We start from the raw sequence: 13040 nt of genomic DNA, 5'->3' as shown, positions 1-13040 counted from the left end.
TTGGTATGTACCCTGCAGAATAGTCTCCAGAGCCAGGGAGGAGGCCTTTCAGACCAATGTAAAGCCCAGACTAGAGCTCCGAGCTCATTGTCCCCTGTATTACATCTTCCCTGTAAAAAAGTGGAACATGGACATGGGTAAAATAAGCAATAATTAGGAGCATCAAGACATTCAAAGAAAGGGGCGCCTGGGTGGCTCAGTCGTTGAGCGTCTGCCTTCGGCTCAGGTCATGATCCCAGGGTCCTGGGATCGAGCCCCACATCGGGCTCCCTGCTCAGCGGGAAGCCTGCTTCTCCCTCTCCCACTCTCTCTGCTTGTGTTCCCTCTCTCACTGTGTCTCTCTCTGTCAAATAAATAAAATCTTAAAAAAAAAGAAAAGACATTCAAAGAAACTTAGCTACACTGTAAGCTTCTTCATTTAGACTATGTGGTCTTAACCCCTTTAACTAAATCAGTGCCTAGCACTGACTAGATATTGGTTGAATGAATGAATTACCTAAGAACAGTGAATTGTGGATACGTTGGCTAAGGTCTAAGTGACAGGTTAAATAAAGGAGAAAGATGTTGCAGATTGACTGGATCCTGTTGGCAGGGGCAAAGCTAGAAGCAAGAGGGAATGAATGGGAAGAAACAGGTTCTACAGCTTAAAGAACTCTTGACAAAAGCACAAATGAAGCAGTGAAGAGGCTTAAAAATAAGCAGTTTGAATTTACACTTCCTTATTGCCTACCGGGAGTGCATGTGGGCTCTGTGGGAGAAATGTGAGTGACAACATAGTACTCCAGTTATCCAGTAATCTAAGATATTACAAGTTCAAAGCTTCTGGATCTGTATGCCCAGGAAGTTATGATCCTAATGTTGCCCTGGCTAATCGGCCGTTTTCTCTACACAAAGTACATTGCCAGTTACAGCCCCTATCTTGAAGCTTTGGCATCCCCTTCTTTGTGTTAAAGTTAAATCACAACTCTAACAGCAAAAATTTTATCTTACTCCAAATAGAAAAAAAATTCATCTAAATGTTTTAAAACAAGTCTGTAAATATTGAGGTATTCACACACATCAAATAATGCAGTTGTGGATCATAAAAAAGGCTCTACTCATATAAGTGAATGGACCCAGAGCTGTGTCTAACTGGGGCTTTCTTCAAATATTCACTTGCCATTGATTCCATGAGTTGCCAAATTAGAAATAAACTTGTCCCCATTGGTACCTCATGAATTCCTTTCTTAAATATAAAGTGATTTATGACTTTCTTTAAGCTTTACTTCTAGCAGGTTCCTCAGAATCAGCTTAACTCCTGGTAAGCTCTGGATCTTCATTAATGCTAGTTCAGTTTGGGAAGTTGTTTCAGTCTTTGGATGTCTTCAGTGTAAAACCATTACTTTTAACTTTATTTTGTAAAAATCATTATCTGATTATTTTCCAAGTATACTTGGGTTAACAAAATGCAGCAGAGGGGTGTGCCTCTTAGTGGCTGAACAGACCACTTTTTACATTCCTTAGAAATAAGATATGGCTCAGTATTTTAAATCATAGCAACAGTTGATAAGAAAAACAGCAAAAAAGTAATCATTTCCATATGGAAAGAAAAGGAAGAAACCAGTGAAGCTGTGAACTGTCATTTTTCCATATAAAAATAAATCACCACTGGTAGATTTGGCAGAAGGGGCAAATGTTCCTATTTGTTTCCCATTTGACATTTGTTAATACACTGCATGTGACATGTTTTATTGAAATACACAATTACCCTCAAACTCAGTTGCCAATTTCCAAGTGTGTTTTGTTCTGAGTGAAACCCACATCTGTATGTTCAATTTCATCAAGGACGGTATTTCCTTGGTGGTAATTTTCTCAACTTTGTGAAATTTTAGTGAAAACTTACCCCTTTTACTGACAAGCATAACATCTTTCACGCTAGCTAAATACCTGTAAGTAATCTGAAAGCACTAGTCGAATAAAGTCACTTTCTGCTTTTACATTTCAAGATCTAAAAGAAAAACTGACCCAATTTTCTGATGCCTAGAAAATTTTAAGAAAAGCATTTACTTCCTTACTTTTGTACTTAAGCATGATATACATTTATTAACAAAATCTGATATTTATTTTTAAATAGCTGCTTAAAGTGGAAAATCTTACTGTTACAGAAGAAAATATTTAAAAGTTCATAATCTAGCATTTGACAATAGCTCCCTCTTGTGGTTCAAAGCATCCACTTCAATTAAATGCATAACCGCAATCTCTGTTTCAAATTGTGCTGTAAAAGTTTAGCTGGTATTTAGTGAATCCTTTTTGGAATAAAGAAGGGAAGACTTCCGGAGTCCCGAGATCAACCCCCATATCAGGCTCCCTGCTCAGTGGGATGCCTGCCTTTCCCTCTGTCCCTCCCCCATGCTCTCTCTCAAATAAATAAAGTCTTTAAAAAAAAAAAAAAGGGAAGACTTAGAAACATGGGGACAGAACAGAATATTCCCTTTTTTGGATACTTCCAGAGTTCCAACATTTCAGCAAAGTGTTTCCAAATTTTTTTATGGAAGCACCAGTTTCTTTCTTACAAATGAAAATACCAAGTAGATGTTTTCATTGAAAACATGATGTTCTCGGTTTAAAAGGTTTTCCTCCTTTTCTGTGGTCATAATATGCCAAAGGAAACAGCATTTGACTTTGTTAGTTTAACAGGTAGAGATTTGAAAACCGTACAGAGAAAGGACTATTGAAAATATTTTAGCCCAAAAATGACTTAAAGTCCTTTTTTTCCTTTGTTCGAGATCAGACGTTGCAGTAACTGGCAACAACCTGTTCTAACAATGTGAAACTGTCCAAAAAGTCCTCTTCTTCAATTCCAAATTTTGTGTACTGATGAATGTAGGCTCTGGTGAAAGAAACAGCAAATGTAAAATAAAAAATCTCAGGCAAATGAGTAACTCTTAAAATCAAACAATAAATAGGACTTTCCTAGCTCATGAATATTTGAGGATGGCAGAATCTCTTAAATGTCTTATATTTGCTTCGATGTTAATTCCAAAGATTAGCAAACTCTGAAAGTTTATGTCAAGCTCCCTGTCTTTTTAGTGTTCAAGAGAGTGACAATAAGAAGCACATAGGAAAAAGCAGCATGTTCAGATTTGGTTATTGAACCCAGCACATATTCAACACCATACAGAGATGACTGGGTTCAGTATCAACTCTAGAAAGTGCCTGAGAATTTTTACCTAAGCCTTGAAACTGCAGAAACACATTAATCCAGTTCTAGGAATGAAGTGAAGTCTACCAAGTATTTTTCAGACAACATGTAATTTGCACTTAGGCCAGGTGGTTCTTTGAATATCTCATACCCCCAAAATGTTCTGAGGCAGGAGAAATCATGTTAAAAAGAATGTCAAGGACAGACATGGATTAAACTGAGGTAATAAGGGCTGCTGCCATTTAATGGGAAAGGGAAGAGAACAATATCAGGAAAGGACAGAGTTCACAGTCCCGGGAGTGGGAGCTTATGGAATGGCCACGTGCAGGATGGGGGGCCCTTGGGAATCCTGGCCGAGGTCAGGAAATCTGATAACACATTTCTTAGCAGATGGAGTTGAACTTGCAATATTTCTTGCTGAACAAGATCAGGATCTCTTCCATTCTTTCAAGGGTCTTATTTTGGAAAACTATTTTATTGTCCCAGCCTTATAATGAAATTTCTACTTTCATTTCATTTCATCTAGAAATGACTAGTCAATAATAGGACTGTAGTAGGTAATTTTACATGATTATCACATTTAATCCTCACCACATATCCTCAGTGTAGACCCACCGTGCAGATAAGAAAATGACACCTGAAGTAACATGACCCAGTTTCATACCTACAGTGGTAGCCATGCTTACTCCAGGCTACAGGTTGAATGTTTGTGTTCCCCGAAATTGGTACATTGAAATCCTAACCCCCAAGATGATGGTATTAGGAGGCGAGATTCGGTCACAAGGGTGGAGCCCTCATGAATGGGATCAGTGCCCTTTTAAAAGGGGCCCATGAAAGGTTCTTTGCCCCTTCGGCCATTTGAGGACACAAGGAAAAGAAACCACCTCTGAACCAGGAAGTAGGTCAACATTAGACATCAAATCTGCCGACACCTTCACCTTGGGACTTCCTAGTCTCCAGAACTCCTGAGAAATAAATTTTGTTTATAAGATACCCAGTCTGGACTATTTTTGTTACAGCAAACCAAACAGACTAAAACATTCCAAGTCCTGCCTTGTGTTTTAAGATATTATCTGCCTAAGGTTAGAAAGGTTTGTAGATTTATTTTTTACTTACTTTGAAGCAAACATATTCCAGGCTTTGCCCACAATCGTATCAAGTGGTTTTAGTAAGAACTGGCTATTGCTGACCAAAGCTGCAGACTTCTCATATTTGCTAAAGGCTCGCTGGGTTTTCCACACATTGAAAGCATTAATAGGCTCTAACCAAGAAGTATAGAGGGCTGAATCTTTAAATCCTCCTAGAGTAAAACAACACAAGCCATTGTTTACATCATAAATCATTAATTTTGGAAACAAATTAATAAACATATTTTCTTATTCATTTCACCAGAAGTCTCCTTTTGTTTTGCCTTTTAAAACTAGCTTTATGGGCACCTGGGTGGCTCAGTCGGTTAAGCATCTGCTTTCATCTCAAGTCATGATCCCAGGGTCCTGGGATGAGTCCCGCATGAGGCTCCCTACTCAGTGGGGAGTCTGCATCTCCCTCTGCCCCTCCCCCTGCTCGTGCATGCTCTTTCTCTCTCTCTCTCACAAAAATAAATAAATAAAAATCTTTAAAACTAGCTTTATATTGCTTTTGCATAGATGATCCATATTCATTGTAAAAAAAATAATTCACACCATTCAGAAAAGTATTACGAAGAAAATTTAATGGATGAAAGACCTAAATGGGGGACAGGAAACCATCAAAATCCTAGAGAAGAACACAGGCAACAACCTCTTTGACCTTGTCCATAGCAACTTCTTACTAGATATGTCTCTGGAGGCAAGGGACACAAAAGCAAAAATGAACTATTGGGATTTTATCAAGACAAAAAGTCTGCACAGCGAAGGAAACAATCAACGAAACTAAAAGGCAACCTTCAGAATGGGAGAAGATATTTGCAAATAACATATCTGATAAAGGGTTAATACCCAAAATCTATAAAGAACTAACCAAACTCAACACCCAAAAAACAAATAATCCAGTTAAGAAATGGGCAGAAGACATGAATAGACATTTTTCCAAAGAAGACATCCAGATGGCCAACAGACACCTGAAAAGATGCTCAACATCACTCATCATCAGGGAAATACAAATCAAAACTACAATGAGATACCACCTCACACCAGTCAGAATGGCTAAAATTAACAACCCGGGAAATAACAGGTGTTGGTGAGGATGTGGAGAAAGGGGAACCCTCTTAACACTGTTGGTGGGAATGCAAACTGGTGCAGCCACTCTGGAAAACAGTATGGAAGTTCCTCAAAAAGTTAAAAATAGAGCTACCCTTGGACCTAGTAATTGCACTAGTAGGCATTTACCCAAAGGATACAAAAATACTGATTCAGAGGGACACATGCACCCCGATGTTTATAGCAGCATTATCAACAATAGCCAAATTATGGAAAGAGCCCAAATGTCCATTGACTGTGAATGGATAAAGAAGTTGTGGTAGACAGGGGCGCCTGGGTGGTTCAGTTGGTTGAGTGTCTGACTCTTGATTTCCACTTGGGTCATGATCTTGGGGTCCTGGGATTGAGCCTTGCATCAGGCTCCCCACTCAGTGGGGAGTGTGCTTGAGGATTTCTTTCCCTCTCCCTGTACCCCTCCCCCAGTTCGTGTTCTCACTCTCTCACTCACGGAAATAAAGAAATAAAATCCTAAAAAAAAAAAGAAGTTGTGGTATACATATACAATGGAATATTACTCTGCCATAAAACAGAATGAAATCTTGTCATTTCCAACAACATGAATGGAGCTAGAGTGTATTATGCTACATGAAATAAGTCAGTGAGAGAAAGACAAATACCATATGATTTTACTCATGTGGAATTTAAGAAACAAAATGGACATAGGGGAAAAAAGAGAGGGAGGCAAACCATAAAACAGACTCTTAACTACAGAGAACAAACTGGCAGTTGCTGGAGGGAAGGTTGGCGGGGGATGGGTTAAAAGGGTGATGGGTAAAGGAGGGCACCTGTGATGCGCACTGCGTGCTGTGTGTCACTGATGAGTCACTAAATCCTACACCTGAAACTAGTATTACACTATATGTTAACTGGAATTTATTTATTTATTTTTTAAAGATTTTATTTCTTTATTTGACAGAGACACAGCGAGAGAGGGAACACAAGCAGGGGGAGTGGGAGAGGGAGAAGCAGGCTTCCTGCGGAGCAGGGAGCCCGATGCGGGGCTCGATCCCAGGACTCTGGGATCATGACCTGAGCTGAAGGCAGACGCTTAACGACTGAGCCACCCAGGTGCCCCAACTAACTGGAATTTAAATAAAAACTTGAAACAAACAAACAAACAAAAATTTAAAAGTCAACTAACATCTGAAATGTTACCACCCAGAGAAGACCATGAACATTTTGCTGACCTTCTTGTGTCTGTAATTTTACAAAAACGCTGTTCCATAATCTGTTTTCATTCACCTCTTTTCCATGTCAATAAATATCACTCATAAAGTTTTATTATATGAGAATACCATAATTTAACATATTTCCTACTGTTGAGCATTAGGTTGTTTCTGCATTTTTGTGTGAAAGATATTGTAGTGAATATCTTTGCAAGAACACCTCTCTGTATGTATGTCATTTGCTGCGGATACATTTTTGGAAGTTTGATTACTTTATATATACTCTTATTAATTCTCTTAATTTAAAATCTAAAATAAAGAATATGAAGAAAATGTTCTAAGGTGGGAGAAAGTATACCATTTGACAGACTTGAAATGATCCCTTTTAATTACCACTTTCTTATCAAAGGTGTACTACAGGAACTAGATTATTTGTTTTTTTCTTTCTTTCTTTCTTTCTTTCTTTCTTTCTTTCTTTCTTTCAAGATTTTATTTATTTGTCAGAGGAGAGAGAAAGAGAGAGAGAGCACAAGCAGGGGGGTCAGAAGGCAGAGGGAGAAGCAGGCTCCCTGCTGAGCAAGGAGCCCAATGTGGGACTGGTTTTCTTTATATCACAGCTAGAAGCAGCCAATTTGATACTGCTAAAATTATCAAATAAGGAGTACCTGGGTGGCTCAGTTGGTTGGGCATCCGACTTGGTTTTGGCTCAGGTCGTGATCTCATGGGTCGTCGGATCAAGGCCCTTGTCAGGCTCTGCGTTCAGCAGAGTTGGCTTGAGATTCTCTCCCTCTGTCCCTCCCCCCGCTCGCGCATGCACTCTCTCTCTCTAAAATAAATAAATAGATCTCTAAAAACATAAAACCATCGAATAAAGATAAGACAAACTTGGAGATTTTCCATAAAAATACAAAGCTGACAGGTTACTGCTCTTCAAACTTCCTGAAAGTTTTATATCAAAATGCTTGTCACAGAGACCACTAGTTATGCTACATGACCTATTCTCCCCTTCTTCTTTAGTAAGAGAACCCCCAAATTTTAACTGTGCTCATGGCCACTCTTGCAGCTAGGGGTAGCACAGGAGTCAGCCCCAATCAAAGGTAATATAAACACTCGTATGGTGTGCAACCCTAGGAGGAGGCGGGCGGCACGCTCATTCCTATGTGATTTGGTGGTGAAGCTCAAACATGTCTTGCACTACGAGGGGGAAGCTCTAAGGTGAGGACAATAAGAACAGCAAAGTTCAGAAGAAAGAATTAAACCTGTATCTTGTTTCAGTCACTTCTATTTTTGGTGTCTGGTCACATACTAACTGATACAATGGTTACATTTTGCTACTAAAACACAAAATTATGATTTTCCTTTCTTTAAAAATAAATTCAGGGACTTCCCTTTTAAAAACAAAAAATGTGTTACCATGTAGATGTGCAAAATGTACATATTAATTTCATCTTAACTTCTGCTTACCCAGATCCGCACTGTGCACATCTTTCCCACGAAGGATGACCAAGTTGGCAATGGACATGTTAAAATGAAGCCCCCTGTTGAGAGACGCTTTACCCAGAGTAGGAAGTCCTGATAAAGGAGGCCGTACCTGCCAATCAATACCTACCAAAGGAAAAGAAGCAAGAGATTTTAAAAATAGCTCTGAGCAAGAAGAGAAAAACATACTACAGTATGTATATTTTACATAAATTTTTATTTGATAAGTAAAAGTTGCTTTTTCTACTAAATATTTAAAAATTCTTATCTGGTTGACCTAAAGTGATTCAAACTACTCAATCCTGAGAAAGGCATGAAATAGTCTTCATAGAGTATTAAAGGATGGTGGTATATGCATACAATGGGTTTCTCCTCACCAGTAAAAAGAAACTACTGATACACATAACAAACAACGGGATAAATCTCAAAAGCATTATGCTAAGTGAAACAAGCTTGATTCAAAAAATTACATACCGTAGGATTCCATTTATAGAACATTCTGGAAAAGGCAAAACCATAGGAATGAAATTCAGATCAGTAGTTGCTAGGGGCTGGAGTGGGGGGCAGAGAGTGCCCACAAAGTATGAAGGAACTTTTTAGGATGATGGAAACACTCTATCTCAATTGTGGTGGAGGTTACACATTATAGAGGTTTGTCCAAATTCATAGAACCATACACCTAAAAAGGGTGAACCTTACTCTATACACCTGTGGGAACAAACAGAATACATACAAAAATGTTAAGGGATGTAGAAACACAAAACAAAAATAGGATTGAAAACTGACTGACCAATCATGTAGAAATATTAAGAAAATACTTTTTTTTAAAGATTTTATTTATGTATTTGACAGAGAGAGACACAGTGAGAGAGGGAACACAAGCAGGGGCAGAGGGAGAGGGAGAAGCAGGCTTCCCACTGAGCAGGGAGCCCGATGCAGGGCTCGATCCCAGGACCCTGGGATCATGACCTGAGCCGAAGGCAGACGCTTAACGACTGAGCCGCCCAGGTGCCCCAAGAAAATACTCTTTTTTTTTTTTTAGGCTTTTAAATTTTTTATTTTAAGAAAATAAACAGCCAGGAATAGTTTATTTGAAAATACTCTTAATATATACAATGGAATATTACTCAGCTATCAGAAAGGATGAGTACTTACCATTTACATTGTCATGCATGGAACTGGAGGGTATTATGCTGAGTGAAATAAGTCAAGCAGAGAAAGACAATTATCTTATGGTTTCACTCATATGTGGAACATAAGGAATAGTGTGGAGGACCGCAGGGAAAGGGAGGGAAAACTGAATGGGAAGAAATCAGAGAGGGAGACAAACCATGAGAGACTCCGGACTCTGGGGAACAAACAGTTGCTGCAGGGAGGCAGGTGAGGGAATGGGGCAAGTGGGTGAACGATGGACATTAAGGAGGGCACGTGATAGGATGAGCACTGGGTGTTAGACGCACCTGATGAGTTGTTGAACACTACATCTGTAACTAACGATGTACTATGTGTTGGCTAATTGAATTTAAGTTAAAAAAAAAGAAAATACTCTTAAAGTATACATAGGATAGGGATAAAATTCAGCACACAGCAACAGATCGATTTTCAACAAAAATAGAAACAAGAAACCAAAAATTTTGGCATGCTGAACTCAATAATAAGACAAGCCAATTTAAAAATCAGAAAGATGTTTGAACAGAAATTCCACCGAAGAAGATAAACAAATCTAGCAAGCACATGAAAAGATGCTCAACATCACAGTCATTAGGAAAATGCAAACTGAAACCACAAGGAGACCCTACTTAACACCTATTAGAATGGCTATAATCAAAACGACTAACAACGGCAGATGTTGGCAAGGATGTGGAAAAACTGAAACCCTCTTAAACTGTTTGTGGGAATGTAAAATGGTGCAGCCACTTTGGAAAAAGTATAGCAATTTTACAAAACACAGACTTATCCTTTAACCCAGCAATGCCACTTATAGGTATATAATCAAGAGACTGGGGGCGCCTGGGTGGCTCAGTCATTAAGCGTCTGCCTTCGGCTTAGGTCATGATCCCAGGGTCCTGGGATCAAGCCCCGCATCGGGCTCCCTGCTTCATGGGAGGCCTGCTTCTCCCTCTCTCTCTGCCTGCTGATCCCCCTGCTTTTTTTTTGTTCTCTCTCTGCCAAATAGATGGAATCTTGAAAAACAAACAAATACAGCTTTTACAGTAGGTCATAAATTTTTAAATATCTTTACTGAGGTGTGATTTATATACTATATGCTTCACCTATGATAAGAGTATAATTCGGTGATGTTTTTAGTAAATTTGCAGAGTTATGCAACCATTATCACAAGCCAGTTTTTTTTTTTAAGATTGATTTTATTTATTTATTTATTTCTTTGAGAGAGAGAGAGAGAGAGCACAAGCAGGAGGAGTGGCAGAGAGAGAGGAAAAAGTAGGGTCCTGCTCAGCAGGAACACTTAACAGACTGAGTCCCCAGGCCCCCCTAAAAGCTGTATTTGTTAGATAATTCATCACTCTATATTACCTAGAAATAAAAGGTAATCAACATTATGTAAAAGGTTCAAAAATAAACAAATAAAAGTTTCAAAAAGAAAAAAGAAATGAAGCCTTCCAAAGTTAGGCCCTTGAAAAACTAACATATAAAAAATGAAAAGGGGGGGGCGCCTGGGTGGCTGAGACGGTTAAGCGTCTGCCTTCGGCTTAGGTCATGATCCCGGGGCTCTGGGATCGAGCCCCGCATCGGGCTCCCTGCTGGGCAGGGAGTCTGTTTCTCCCTTTCCCTCTGCTGTTCCCCCTGCTTGTGCTCTCTCTCTCTCTCTGTCAAAAATAAATAAAATCTTTAAAAAAAAAATGAAAAGGGAAAAGTTAAGCAAATAAAACTTAAAATGGGAAGAGAAGTAACGAAAAAGGCATTATCAGAAATAAAAATAAGCCCCAGATGGGTTAAAACTTAAATATTAAACATAAAACTATAAAGATACTGGGGAATACTAAAGAATATTTTATATCTGAGGCAAGGCTCAGAATCTATAAAATAGGAAGATATACGGCTCACATAAAAATGGAAAACCTCCATATGGTAAAAAATACGATACAAAAGACAAAAATGATGGAGAGAAATATTTGCAACCCATGTAACAAAAAAGGGATACAAATCCACAATGTTGTATTTCCTTCCATCTAAGACACCACTGATGATAAGAGAAAAAAATGTTGTCAAATTATGTCAATTAAATGATTCATTTAGATCATTAAATTTTATACTTATTGAAAGAGTTCTTTTAGAGTAAATTAGTTTTAGATTTTTAAAAATCATATCATTCTCGAGCATCCATAAAAAATTACATGTAACAAAATTAATTGGTTAAGGATTTCCTAAAGTGTTTTCACAGTGACTTTCTCACTTTTTGACTCAGCGTTAATGATGCCAATGTTTTTTCACACATTATTGTCCTCTGTCTCTGCACAGCATTGGTGATGCAGCATTCTTTAAGGGAATACATGAAAGACTTAGTCACTGGCTCCTAAACTAGCTTTGCTATCATGTAGAGAACCATCTATGTTTGACTCCTGATTAAGGAATGTTGCTAAACTTGTCTGTTTAGCATGATGACTGCCTCTTCCCTACCCCAGCATAAAACTAAAGGTTTACTTTCTGGAGAGGATATGATTGAGGGTCTCTGGTCTGGAGAGCACAAGGCAGAGTTATGGATAAGGTAAACCAGAGAGATCTAGTAAAACCCAAAAAAAAATGACCCCTCCCCGCCTCTTTCCCCAGATCACTGGGGCTTTGCCTAACCCTTCACAGCAGAATATTCAACCCAGGAGACAGGCAAAGAGAATATCCAGGGTGACAAGTGTCCTCTGGTTGTTGAGGGCAAAAAGTCTCGATTGAAGCAGGACAGATAGCTTTAGGAGAGGTTTCTTTTTCTTTTCTTTTTTTTAAAGATTTTATTTATTGGACAGAGACACAGTGAGAGAGGGAACACAAGCAGGGGGAGTGGGAGAGGGAGAAGCAGGCTTCCCGTGGAGCAGGGAGCCCGATGCGGGGCTCGATCCCAGGACCCTGGGATCATGACCTGAGCTGAAGGCAGACACCCAACGACTGAGCCACCCAGGCACCCCATCTTTTTCTTTTCTTTCCTTTTCTTTTCTTTCTCTTCCTTTCTTTCCCTCCGTCCCTTCCTTTTAAAAAGAGGTATTTATTTTTATTTCTTTATTTTTTTTAAAGATTTTATTTATTTATTTGAGAGAGAGAATGAGAAAGAGAGAAAGCATGAGAGGGGGGAGGGTCAGAGGGAGAAGCAGACTCCCCACTGAGCAGGGAGCCTGATGTGGGACTTGATCCTGGGACTCCAGGATCATGACCTGAGCCAAAGGCAGTTGCTCAACCGACTGAGCCACCCAGGTGCCCCAAGAGGTATTTATTTTTAGAGAGAATGTGAGTGAGGGTGGGAGGGGCAAAGGTAAAGAATCTCAAGCAGACTCCCCGCTGTGCATGGAGCCCAATTTGGGGCTAGATCTCATGACCCTGACATCTGAGCCGAAATCAAGAGTTGGATGCTTAACCGACTGAACCACCCAGGCACCCCAAGCAGTCAACTCTTGAATTTGGGGTTTTGATATCAAGCCCCGTGTTGCGGGTATAGTTTACTTAAAATAAAATAAATAAAAATAAATAAAATTATAATTTAGCTTGGTTCAGAGAGCCAAGCCAAAAGCCATGAAAAATTATTCGTAGGCCTTACATTGTAATCAAGAAACTGCCAGGATGTGCCCTGCTGAATTAAGGGCCACTGACTCCTATGTGCCTTCTATTTCCCCCTTTCTAAGGAGGCTGTCTACAAGTTATGCTATGCCTGTCTTACCATTTTCTACTGATCAGGGGGTGGGGGGGGAAGTAACTGTACTCAAAGAGCTATAGTCAAACAAACAAAAACAAAAACAAAAAACCCAAAAAACAAAG

General features: G+C 39.3%; 1 protein-coding gene across 3 annotated transcripts in view; it reads right to left on the bottom strand.

The window, feature by feature from the left end:
* Positions 1-1363: 1363 nt before the first annotated feature.
* Positions 1364-13040, bottom strand: part of TUBD1 (tubulin delta 1) — a 29124-nt gene continuing 17447 nt past the window's right edge. For all 3 annotated transcript variants that reach the window (XM_027568560.1, XM_027568559.1, XM_027568561.1), the window contains 3 exons: positions 8049-8189; positions 4298-4481; positions 1364-2869 (listed from right to left, as the gene is read on the bottom strand). In XM_027568560.1, the coding sequence (XP_027424361.1) occupies positions 2767-2869; positions 4298-4481; positions 8049-8189 (428 nt within the window). In that variant the 3' untranslated portion in view covers positions 1364-2766. The remainder of the gene's footprint in view (positions 2870-4297; positions 4482-8048; positions 8190-13040) is intronic.

Source organism: Zalophus californianus, chromosome 16, assembly GCF_009762305.2.
Source record: "Zalophus californianus isolate mZalCal1 chromosome 16, mZalCal1.pri.v2, whole genome shotgun sequence".
In the NCBI taxonomy this organism is placed as follows: domain Eukaryota; kingdom Metazoa; phylum Chordata; class Mammalia; order Carnivora; family Otariidae; genus Zalophus; species Zalophus californianus.
Note: the sequence above shows the minus strand (reverse complement) of the source record. Positions and strands in the feature narration are given on the sequence as shown.